Source organism: Quercus lobata, chromosome 12 (assembly GCF_001633185.2).
Source record: "Quercus lobata isolate SW786 chromosome 12, ValleyOak3.0 Primary Assembly, whole genome shotgun sequence".
Taxonomy (NCBI): Eukaryota; Viridiplantae; Streptophyta; class Magnoliopsida; order Fagales; family Fagaceae; genus Quercus; species Quercus lobata.
The window spans coordinates 13,750,956-13,763,997 of NC_044915.1; the positions used below are offsets into that span (position 1 = coordinate 13,750,956).

Here is a 13,042-nt window from a genome sequence, read left to right on the forward strand (position 1 = left end):
TCACATAGTTTGAAGAGTTCATTTGACAAATTAATAAATGTTCACGTAGCAAATGAAAACTTCCAGGATATCTCTAATCTATACAAAAAAAACTTATTATCTAAAAGGATGTTGCTTGGTTTCACATCTGCATGACTCCATGAATGATTGGAGGTGTAAAATTCTTAGAGAAATCGTCTAAATAAAACTCAGAGAATTTCATTGATGAAGAAAAGAGTTTTACAATCAATTGAATTGAAATACATAGCCTAATCCTACTTATATACAGTTTGAACCAAGCAAAATAACTAACTTCCTAATCTGGCGCTAAAAATTGTTACTAGAACCATCTAAACTTTACATGTGGCATTCAGAAATAACAAACTCTCTAACTGCATAACTTCGTGGAACTAACTCCTCAAAGTTATGGATGAATAGCTCATGATAAGGAACTTCTTCAATTACTTCTAGAAGATCTGTGCTAGCCTTGTTGCTTGGCCTGTGCACCTTTGCTCATCAGGTGCTGCACTTGCTGCTGCTTGACTCATGCACCTTAGCTCACCGACTCTGCTATGATGCTCTGCACTGCCATCTATTGTTTTAACAGGAGGTGAGAACTGAGACGTTTGATGCTCTACTGTTCCTATGCAACCACCAATCTAGTCTATGGTTTTTGAGTACTCATACACAACAAGTTTTGAATTATTAAAGGAAATAAAACAGAGTAACTTCACTGGATATGTTGGAATGTTGAATTGAACTCGGTATTTTAACTTATGCAAGAAATTATTTTTCAAGCTACTCCTCCAGCTTTTGGTTATTCTAAATCCTCGTCACAGTAACATCATGTGAATGATTAACAATAACACCATGTGCCTTCCCTGATCCACAACTAGCAATTATATTATTTTCTATCAATCCTAATAAGATGTCTCATTTTTGTGTGAAATAAAGCCTTGGAATGAGGTAAGCTTCTATGTGGATGTGGAATCTAATCCACGCTTTCTCTTACGATGAAATCTGACCACGAATAATGAAACTAACAAACCTAATAGAGCAGCTGCCACCATACATATTATTAAAACAAGACACTGGGATGGATGTTTGCTCGATTTTTGGGGCTCTACCTCTGAGTCACATTTTCTAATATTCAGAGTTGGCTTACTCGCACAAAGTGCTAAATTGTTGAAGAAGCTACTGGCATATGCATCATTTTCGAATTGTATCGGGATCCTCCCAGACAAAAAATTGGAAGAGAGATTGAGCAAAGTGAGTCTCAGGAGGCCAAGTTCTGGTGGGATTGGACCAGAAAATTGGTTTTCTGACAAGTCCAACTCAGTAAGACCGGCCAAATTGCCTAATTCCCGAGGAATAAGTCCATAGATTTTATTTCGGCGAAGGTTTAGAGCATTTAACGTTTTCCATGATATAATATCTTGTGGAAGGGGACCCGAGAGTCGATTTTGATCAAGAAAAAGAGTTGTTAAATAAGGAAGAGATGTTAATTCTGGAGGAATTATGCCAGTAAAGAGGTTATTACTCGCCACAAATACCACCAAATTCTTCCAGGAAGACACTCCAGCTGGAATCGTACCAGAAAAGATGTTGTTATTTATTTCCAATCTTGAGAGATTCCTTGCCACTCTTTGCGGAAGCTCGCCTGTAAACGAATTGTGGCTTAAAATCAAGACGCTCAAATTCAACGATGTCCATAGGCCACTAGGAATACCCCCAGAAAGCCTATTATTGTAAACAGTCACAATTTTCAAACCATTGCAATTGCCAAGCGACTTAGGCAATTCTCCAGTGAGGTTGTTGTTATAAGCTACCACACCCACCAACCTTTCATTATCACACAAGTGTTCTGGTAACTTGCCTTCAAGCTTATTGTCCGCAACCTGGAACTCTACAAGCATAGAATACCGCCCAAAGTCCGGAGGTAGAGTCCCTGTTAAATTGTTGCTAAACACTTTAAGGACCATCAGACTTGGAAGACGGCCAATACTGTCCGGGATTTTTCCAGATAATTGATTGGAATACAAACTTAGACCTGTCATGTTTTTGAGTCTGCCAAAATCATCAGGTATGCTTCCGGTCAATTTATTATTGGAGAGGTCAATAACATCAATGTTTAATGCTTCAACCACCAGAGGAATCTCCCCAGAAAATTGGTTTTTGTAAAGATACACAACACTTAAATTCTTTAGCATAAACAGACTGCTTGGAATTTTCCCAGTCAGATTGTTTATTGACAAATCCAAATGCACCAAAGCCTCCATTTCTCCAATCGTGTCTGGGATTTCTCCATTCAAATTAGACGCAGTAATCCATAAAAGCTTAAGCTTCTTCAACTTAGTGAAACTCGAAGGCAACTCTGCTGCTGTCATGTTTACATTATAGGCCAGCTGCAGTGACTCAAGTTTGAACAAGTTGCCTATTTCTCGCGGGAAAGAACCGTTGAACGCACACTGCAAAAGCTGAAGCGTCCTTAGCTCCGTTAACTGTCCAACAGATGCTGGAATGTTACCATAGAAGCTGTTGGCTCCAAGGTTGAGGCGGTGCAGGCCAGACAAGCGGTGAATGTCAACGGGGATTGTGCCGTGGAAGTAATTCTGCGAGAGGTCGAGCTCTTCAAGCTTGGAACAGTTGTAGAGAGCTTTAGGAAACTCTTGAGAAATGAAGTTGTATGAAAGGTCAATGACTGTGAGGTTCTTGAGGTCACAAATGAAGGGTGGGACTGTTTGGTTGATGTTCTTGTTTTGAAGAAGTAGTCGGGTGACTGAGCCGTTGGTGCAGGTGATCTCTGGCCAGTTACAATAGTGGGAGGAGTTTAAGTGGCTTAGAGATGGTGGAATTTGCCAGTGGCTTAGAGATGGTGGGTTTTGCCAATGTTGCTTTAGTTTCAGGAGGACTGTTTGTTCTTTGTCATTTAGCTGAGACTCAGAGTTCGCATGTCCGAAAAGGAGGAGAATGAAGGAGAGGAAGATAGTTGTTATGGTCATTTGGAATTTTGGACGCTTAGTTCGGTATTTCGGTTTCTCAACTCAAAGATGACCAATTGGTGAGCAATCACTAAGAATTTGCTTAATTTTATAAGGCGTGAACCAGGGAAATTTACGTTGGGGCCAAGTATGAGAAAACTTTGCACCATTTTGTAAACTAATCATTACCCATTCTAAAAATAATTGGTGATTAATTCTAAGATAATTCGTAATAATTTTCATTTTGATATAAAAAATCAAAGAATTAGTTATGATATCATCTTATATTTTGTTGTGAACCTTGTTTTAATAATATTCATGATTAAACATTCTAGTGTCATTGTTGCAATAGAAATTATTAGAATAAGTACAAGTATAACCACTCTATAAACAAATCTATTGATTTTCTAGTTCTTATTAGTCATTGACACAATTCAAAATATTTAATATATTTTTTATAAAAAAAAAATTGAGATATCAAAGCCATATTATGCTAGTAATGGTGAAATTTATCACGAGTCTTGTATCTAACACACACATCATTGTATTTTTAGAGTTTAAATCCTCACTCCCTTCATTATTGTAAATTGTAACTATCAAACAGCAACAACAACAACAACAACAATAATAGTGAAATTTCATTTTCAGTAGGTTTTTTTATTTATTTATTTTTTTAAAATTTGTAAATTCTTTAGAATAAAACCTAACTTACTTACTAATAAACAAATATCTTCAGATCTAAAAAGGTTTATAGTCTCTCAATCAAACCTTGAGCTTTTTTTTTTGAGAGGAAATCAAACCTTGAGCTAAGCTAAGAATAAGTAGCAATGATTTATTGTAATTGACATTAATAGCAACATAAAAAAAAATAAAAAAAATTCTAATCAATAATGATACTAAATTATAAAGTCATCTTGTTAATGACGAAAAATATAAAAAATAAAATTTTTAAAAAATAACTCTGTTGGTGGAGTTGAACAATATGATAGCACTGAAATATTAAAATTTTAATTTTGAATAATCCAACCACCAAAATGTCAAACAAAACATATAGTCATAATATATAATTCATTTAAAATTTTTCTCGGTAGAGATTTTTTTTTAATAAAGGGATTTTTTTTTTTTTTTGGTTTGTTTTTTAGTCTAATATGATTTTTATTTTTGATTTGGGGTCTTTAAGGGGGCTTAACCGAATTTTCCAAAATATTTCTTAATTCCAGTTCCCCCAGTGTGAACGGAATATGGCGGCTAGAAATAACGATCAGTTTTCTAAGTCCTTGGCAGGAAAATTCCAAGAGCTGATTTTGACACTGCCACTGCATTTCCAAGCAAGGGAGCGCTTGACCTTGACCTTTTGGGGTCAGTCTTCGGGGCCCGGGGAGTAAACAACGTAAAAGCATTAAAATACACATGGTAGGTTGGTAACATATAATAGAAAAGATTTGAACTTACAAATTTAAAAGAAAAATGCTAAAAGTACCCCAAGTTTTATAGATTAATATAATAATAAATGTAATTGGTGGATTTCAATCAAGGTTTTGAATTCCATTTTGTAGACCATTTAGAATTGGCTACCGAAATATTTTGGTACTAATATGCATTGATGCATTGTTTTGGGATTACGCATATGTGTTTGGCCAAAATTTAAGTTGTTTTCTTGTGATTTAAAATTTAAAACTTTAGTAATTTGAGTTTAGCTCCATTAGGTTGCCGTAAACAACCTCTGTACTTTCACCATTAAAACACATAAAAAACATAATAAAAACATAATAAAAACCATTGATATTGAGGAATAGAGAGGAAGAGACGTTGAGGAAGGCTAAAGATTAAAATAATAAATAATAAAGAAAAAATATTTAAATGAAGTTATAAAAAAAATATAGCCATTGATGTTAGGTGTATTGTAAAGTGAGGTGTTAAAATAGATAAAATAGTTTTTTGAGTTGTTAAATGTTAAAATTTATAAATGCAAGCACACAAACCTTGACTTTTGTACATGATATTAGACAAAAAGGATTAATTCAAATCCACTCTTCACTTGGCCGAATGTCCTTGTGTTTTCTTTAGCCAATTTTTCTTCTTCCTCCTGTGTCTCCCACATTCTTAATGTCAAGTCTCATTAAGAGACATGGTTGGCATGAAAACTTTGGAGACAAACTCATTAAATGAGCACGTCTATTACAAGTGGGCTGGACCATGGCGTAGTGCACCCAACACCTATGTCGTGGCATGTAGAAACTTAAATTATGCTTTCGGGAGTCAGAAGAGATGAGCCAATCAAATGAATAATGCAGGGCTATGTACTTCTGTCAGACGTGAATTACGCGCACTTCTCTATCATTGCACTTATTATTCAACCAGCTCAGGTTTAGTGAAATTGGCTGGATCCACATACTCCCTTGAGTAAAAACTTCTCTTCCTTTCTTGACTGCTTTCCAAATCCGAGAGCAAGGCAGCTTGTCAGCATTGGCTGCATTTAACCTCCTGTTATTACAGTATTTTGCTTGTAGGACTTTGGCCCAAGGAGCCTCCCTTTCAGTGTTGAGCCTCCAATTAAGCTTGGCAAGCATGGCTATATTTCTTCCCCTAGCTGTTTGCAATCCTAGACCCCCATCTTCTTTAGGTTTGGTCACCTTATGCCACCCAACCCAATGTATCTTCCTCAAAGATTCTGTTGTACCCCAAAGAAAATTGCGATTCACTCTATCTATACCATCCAAAATTCTCCTTGGCAACAAATTACATTGCATGACATAGGAGGGGATAGCAGCTGTGGAAGCTTGAATAAGCACATTTCGCCCTGCTAAAGACAATAAATTGGCCTTCCAACCCGCAAGTTTCTGCTTCACTCTATCCAAAATGAAAATAAAATCATTGGAAGAGTCTCTCGGAACCTTCAAAGGAATCCCCAAATATTTACCAATGTTTGGAGTGGAACTAAAGCCAAGAACGTCACTAAGAGATTCTCTAGTGTCAATGTCAACATTGGGCGAAAAGTAAACTCTAGATTTTGCTTCACTCACAGATTGACCCGACAAATTACAAAAACTATCTAAAACATCTCTGATAGCTATACAATTGGTAAGGTCCGCTTTAGCAAAAAAGACAATGTCATCTGCAAAGATCAAGTGAGAGAAGGCCGGCCCGCTTTGAGAAACTTTAACTGGCTGCCACAAATTCTCCCTACATTTCTCCTCAACTAAATGCCCAAGGTATTCCATACAGAGAATGAAAAGATAAGGGGATAGAGGATCCCCTTGCCTTATCCCTCTAGAGGGGTAGATTGGGTCAAGAGCATCCCCATTGACCAAAATAGAGGTAGATACCGTTGAGACACAACTCATAATAATGTCAATGAGATTCATAGGGAGATTAATTCTGTAAAGCATGTCTCTTATAAAGCTCCATTCCAATTTATCATACGCCTTCTCCAAATCAATCTTCAACACCATATAACCCTCCTTACCTCTCTTCTTGCTAACGGTATGAATAACTTCTTGGGCTATGATAGCATTATCTATGCCCCTTCTTCCAGGAACAAACGCAGCTTGGAGAGGGGAGACAAGAGTGTCAAGAAAAGGTCTTAATCTAGCCACTAAGATCTTTGTGACTATCTTGTAGACTGTATTACATAGACTTATAGGTCTATAGTTCCCTAAGGTCTCCGGACCTTGAATTTTTGGGATGAGAGCAACATGGGTCTTGTTCAGGTATTCCGGCACCCTTCTCTCTTCAAAAATCCTTTTCACTTCATCCACAACTGATTTACCCACTAGGAGCCAGAATCTTTGGAAAAAGCCCGCATGAAGACCATCTGGGCCTGGGGCTTTTAAGGCTTTTAAAGACCATAAAGCTGCCTTAATTTCATCTTCCGTTACTGCTCCACTGATGCTAATCTTTTCCTCATCCGAGAGCATGGCTTGCCATTGGGGAGGCACAGAAGCTAACCGAGGAACACTGGTGAAAGAAGAAGTGAAAGTATTCATAAATCCCACCCTAATGAACTCCTTGATTCCTTCCTCCTCATAAATCCAATCCCCAACAGAATTTTTAATAGCCAAAATCTGATTCCTTTTCCTTCTCACCAAAGTCGAAACATGATAGAAATTGGTGTTTCTATCCCCTTGAATCATCCAATTAACCCGGGATTTAAGAGCCCATAATTCCTCCTCTTGGCGAAGAATAGTATCAAAATCCTTTACCAACTCTTTTTCAAGGTTTAGGAGGAAGGTTGAAGGTTTTATGGAGACTGCTCGCTGGATGCCTTTCAACCTTGCTAGGATATTCTTTTTCTTGACAAAAATGTTACCAAAATGGCGCCTGTTCCACAAGTTAGCCTCCTTGGTAAAAATCTCAGTTGCTTCTCTCAGGCTGCAAGGCTGTCTCCAAGACTGCGTAACAATACTCGGGAAGGTGGGGTCAGTCAGCCAGCAAGTTTGGAACTTGAACGACCTATCTCTCTTCCTATTTGTTCTAGGGAGCAAATCAATCATAACCGGGCAGTGGTCTGAGTGGCACCTTGCAAGATGCATAACTCTTGCTTCAGGATAATGAAGGAACCAGCTGGGATTTACAAAGAACCTGTCTAGCCTTACTTGGATGAGAGCTTGGACTTCCCTTTTATTAGTCCAAGTAAAACGCGGCCCAGAAAAACCTATATCAATCATATTACAATTATCCAAGCACTCTTTGAATCGAAGAGAGCTATTAACCCCAACAACCCTACCCCCAAACTTATCCTCAGTTGTAAGAGTTTCATTAAAATCACCCGCAATAACCCAAGGCATATCATGAAGCTCAGCTACTTTATTTAAGTTATTCCACAAAATATGCCTTTCGGCACTCCTAGGACTAGCATAAATTGCAGAAAATAACCAGCTGATGTTAGAGTTCATTACCTTAACCATGGCATGGATCTCTTGTTCAGTACTTGACAGCGGTTTAACCTCCACTTGATCAGCATTCCAAAGCATCCAAAGCCCCCCTGCATATCCGATAGTATCCGTGTGAATCGCACCATCAAAAGGAAGGCGATCAGTGATCTCTTTAGCCCGCTCACCACCAACTTTAGTTTCCATTAGGACTAGGATAGCCGGATTATGAATATGAATCAACTCTCTAACATGCCCTAGGAAAGTGGGCTTCAAAGCTCCCCTGCAGTTCCATATGATGACATTCATGAGGATTAAAAAATTTGGAGGTGAGGCACTCGTTAGGAGGAGGCATCAGCTTGACCTCCTTTCTCAAAATCCATACGAACCGCTTCCGCATCTCCTTCATCTGCTCCTCCCCTGAGAACAGTGTCAGTTTCCATTGAAGCATTCTCATTTTCAGATCTTAAAATGCTACAGGAAGAATGCACAGCAGATTCGGTTGAAGGCCTTGGGACAATTCTATCGTGAACTACTTTCCTATGAGCCTCTCCATCTAGGTTTTCTCTGTTAACTTCTTCGGTATCTCTGCTACAATTCCCTTTGAACTTATAGCCTATCTCCGGCCAGGCCAACATTGTAAGCGGAAGTTCATCAGCAGCACTTGGGGTTCGGAATTCCTCACCTCCTTGCTCGGAGTTGTCCCCACTCCCATCGATAGGCATAGACTTAAGGCTAAGGTGATTTACGGATTGGGAATTTCCAGCTGAAAAAGTATGGTGGCGTTGAAGAGCCCTAGCTCGTGCAAGGGCCTTTTTTCCCTTTACCGAAGCTTTAGATTTGGCACTATTAACACTAACTTCAACTATAGCCCGTTCCCCACCATTAGTTAGAATATCTGCAGAAGGGCTTTGATTTGCAGCCACTGGGCTTTGAAGGGCCGATTCTTGGGCCACATGTGTTGCAGTGGTGCCAATCCTCTGGATAACCTGAGCAAAGTGGGCTTCATTAAAACTTTTCAAAGGCATAGGTTTTCTCTTGGACTCCCTAACCGGCCCATCATTGGTCTTAAAACTCCCCATGTTGTTGCTGAACCTGGCCTCAGTCACGCTCTTCCTCAAAACTTGCCTAAGCTGACCGTTACCTGGCACTGTATGGGACCCTCCACTACCATGAGCTTTTGTCCCATTCTTTCTACGGGCCACAACAATCCAAGGTCCGTATGTACTATTCTGCAATTCCTCTTGCTCACTCTCATGCACGATCTTGCTAGGCCCCACTTCTTCTCTAGTGTTGTCAGGCGCATGTAAATTGCATGCACGATGTCTCTGATCCTCAACCTCCTCCGCTACCACCTCCCTCGACCGTGGCTCTAGTCGGATAGTATATGGGCAGCTTTCTTTCCGGTGGCCAATTCGACCACAAGAAAAGCATAATCTCTGTAGCCCTTCGTAGCACACAGCTTGTTCAAATTTTCCGATCAAGACTGCCGTAACCAATGGTTTATCCACATCAACTTGAATACAAATCCTAGCAAATCTGCCTCTCGTCTCCGTGGCAGTATGGGAGTCTATCCTCAAAACATGTCCAATGGATCTACCAATGTGAAGCAAGGCTTCAGAGTTATAGTATTCAATAGGGAGTGCATTTAACCGAACCCACACAGCTACTAAGTTGACATTTGCCGATTCCGGACGGAAATTTGGTTCCCAAGGCCGAATGGAGAGGAAATGTTCCCCAATGAACCAAGGCCCCTTCTTGAGTATAAGCTCATAATCCTCTTTCAATGAGAATCGAGTGAGGAAAAACCCATTCTCTAGATCAACACAATCCTGCCTACCAGCGGGTTTCCATAAGGAAAGAAGTCTATTTTGAAGGAAGTTTAGACCCACCGACCTGCCATAGAGTTTCACAATAAGGGCTTTCGACCATGGTGTTCGAATGTGCTGTTTAAAATCCTTTGAAAATTTGACAGCAACTAGACCTTGACGCAAGTTTTCAACTTCTTCGTCTGAATCCGCATCGTCATCCATGGCCTCTCCACAGCAGAAAGCCTCAGAGTACGCACCAGGGATATCTCCAACGACCTTATCCCTGAATGAGGTTGCTCCATTCCAAGACCCACCTCCAAGTTTAGGCGAAGAAGAGCTCGAACCTGGTCCTTCTCTGTATCCTGCATGATTCACATCTTTCACTTTCTTGTTACTACGAACTAACTCTTCTTGTTCTTCTCATGACAGGGGAAGAGGAGAGGGCTCCATGAGAGAATTTCAGTTTCACCGCCTAGTAAACTGTTTCTCTATCATGGGAAGTGGATGAAACAAGGTCCTCTAAGGCACCTTATTCAGGGCCCCTTAACTAGAGGGGCTTCCAATTGGGCTGTCAAAGACATCATGGTGGACTCGGGAATTGATTGGAGTTGTGTGCCTTTTGTTTTCCCTCCAGAAATTAAGCATGTTCTCCAAGCCACTCCGCTGTCACTAACAGGTAGAAGTGGTGATAAGCTTGTATGGGCTGCTAACCCGAAGGGTAGCTTTGATTTAAAGAGTGCATATAATCTTGCTATGGTTAGGGAGGAAGATGACCCTTTTACAGCGAGTTGGATTTGGAAAGCTCCTACTCTTCCTCGCATTAAATCCTTTCTATGGCAATGTATTCACAATAGCATTGCTGTCAAAGAATGTCTCACAAGAAGAGGAGTGGTAGAAGATGGTACTTGTCCCATTTGCAATAGGGAAGTTGAATCTATCTTGCATGCTTTAAGGGACTGCCCTCGGGTTCATCTGGTGTGGAGGCAGATTGGTGTTCAGTTGAGCAACCATGGGTTCTGGAATTCCAACCTGACAAATTGGTTAAACTTAAATGGTAGATTAAACATCAGCCAACCTGCTGGAAAACCCCCTTGGAAGATTCTTTTCCCTTTCGCTGTTTGGAGCATATGGAAGTATAGGAATGATTTTGTCTTCAATAGGAAAATGCAGAATCTAAACTTGGTGGCTGATATCCATAATAAAGCAATGGAGTTTCTGCATTGTGTCTATCATCCGAGGGATCTGCCACGCCATATTATCAAGAGGGTGTGTTGGGAAAAACCACCACCTGGTTGGGCTAAGCTTAACACTGATGGGGCTGCTGTGGGAAGCTCGGGTCTAGCAGGGTGTGGGGGGCTGATAAGGGATGAAAATGGTGCTTGGGTTGCTGGTTTTTCCAGGAATATTGGGTCAACTACCAGCTTTGCAGCTGAACTGTGGGGCATTAGAGATGGACTTGCTCTTTGCTACAATTTGAACATTCACTCCATTATTGTTGAGCTTGATGCGAAGTCAATTGTTGATGTCTTTGGGAACCCAAACTGTGAGGGAAATGTTATATCGCCTATTCTGGATGATTGTAAGCAGTTAATGATGCAATTCCATCAAATTCAGTTTAAACACTGCTACCGGGAGGCTAATCGTTGTGCAGACGTGTTGGCTAAGGTGGGGCTGGATCAGATTTCTTGCTTAGTGCATTTTGATTGCCCGCCTGAGATCATTAGGACTGTTTTAGATGAGGATTGTAATGGTGTCCTTGTTGACATAATTTGTTCTGTCCTTGATGTAGTGTCTTAGCTTTAATGTATCGTCTGTTTTACCAAAAAAAAAAAAAACGAAATTGGCTGGATCAAAATTCAACCAGCTCAGGTTTAGTGAAATTGGCTGGATCAAAAAGACTAAGGAGTGCAACTCCTCGCCTTTGTCAATATCTCTAGTCCCTACACCCCACATATATTGTGCCTCTAATTCATGTGATCCACGGGGATGTACTCACCTGTGTGATGCACGATAACGTATTTGAGAGTATTTGAGAATAATGTTGTAACAACTCAAGGAAAAGTGGGATTCTTCACACACCCACACACATCATACAATCAATCAAATTGAGACATCATAATCTCCCCCACTTAAATCCCTTACGTCCTTGTTAGGGCTCACTTTGTGGGGTAGTGTCTCTGAGCCCACACAGGATTTTCGGGCTGACTCTGATATCATATGTAACGACTCAAGAAAAAGTGCTAGCCACATCTGCACTATACGTCAAAAGGATTAGTCACAATTGAGGCTCCTTGTAGTTGTTAATAAAGTCTAGATTGATCCAGTAAATACCCGATGTGGAACTCTTCACACATCCATACACATCACACAATCAATCAAATTGGGACATCATAAATATAAAGTCGATTATAACATTCGCATGTGTTTTGAGTTTAGTTTAGATCATTCTATAGTAATGCCATATCTTCTGTATAAAGGTTAGAACTTGGTGTGATGACATCTGCTTTCCAACCTTTCTAGAATTAAGAATAGAATTGCCTACTACTAACAACCTATTCTATATTCAAAAATCGAGTATGAACTTGTTTTATCATATATTTGATATCAAAATTTATGCTGTGAATAATACGAAAGAATAACCATTAATCCACCCGACATTTATCAAACATCATTACAAATTCAATCATTTCATCCATACATTTCAACAACAACCAAATTTAAGTTGTAACTAGTGTGAAAACAAATAGAGGCATCAAAGGTGAGTTTCTTGTCAAATATCACTATAGATTTACATCAAGTATTAGTATTAAGAAAATATATCTTTGTACTAGTGATGGAAAAGTTGACTAGAACTATTCAAGATCAAGTCTTTTGTGTATGCCTTTTGTAAATGATATAGTTTTAGTGAATGAAACTAGACCAGCAGTTAATATCAAGTTAGAAATTGAAAAGATGCTTTAGAATCTAAAGGCTCTAGGTTAAATAGGACCTAAACAAATATACTCTAGAATCAAAGGACTAAAACAAAGATGAAGGGTTTGTAAGATTTTATTGTTAAGATGTACCAAAAAGTGAGAGCTTTTAATATCTTGGATCAATAATTCACAAAGATTGAGAGATTGAAGAAAATGTGAATTACAGGATAAGAGTGGGACTGATGAAATGGATAAGTGCACAGTAGACTACATATTAAGTTAAACAAAAAAAATTATAAGCCTGCTTTGAGACAATTATACATTATGGTGCTGAATGTTAAGCTGTTAAGAGGCACCATGTTCATGAAATGAGTGTAACTGTATTGAGGATAGCAAAAAATATATTTATTCTATTAAATGACTTTCTCCTCCATCCTTCTTCTTTACCAAAAATGAAAATAAACTCTCAAAAAAAATTGAAAAAA

At 39.2% G+C, this 13,042-nt stretch overlaps 1 protein-coding gene across 1 annotated transcript; it reads right to left on the reverse strand.

Moving 5' to 3' along the window:
• Positions 1-446: 446 nt before the first annotated feature.
• LOC115970258 (receptor-like protein 52) lies at positions 447-2,981 on the reverse strand. Its single transcript, XM_031089919.1, has 2 exons — positions 1,145-2,981; positions 447-622 (listed from the first exon to the last, which is right to left on the reverse strand). Exons 1-2 carry the CDS (start codon positions 2,979-2,981, stop codon positions 447-449), a joined length of 2,013 nt encoding a protein of 670 aa, XP_030945779.1.
• Between the last annotated feature and the right edge of the window lie 10,061 nt (positions 2,982-13,042).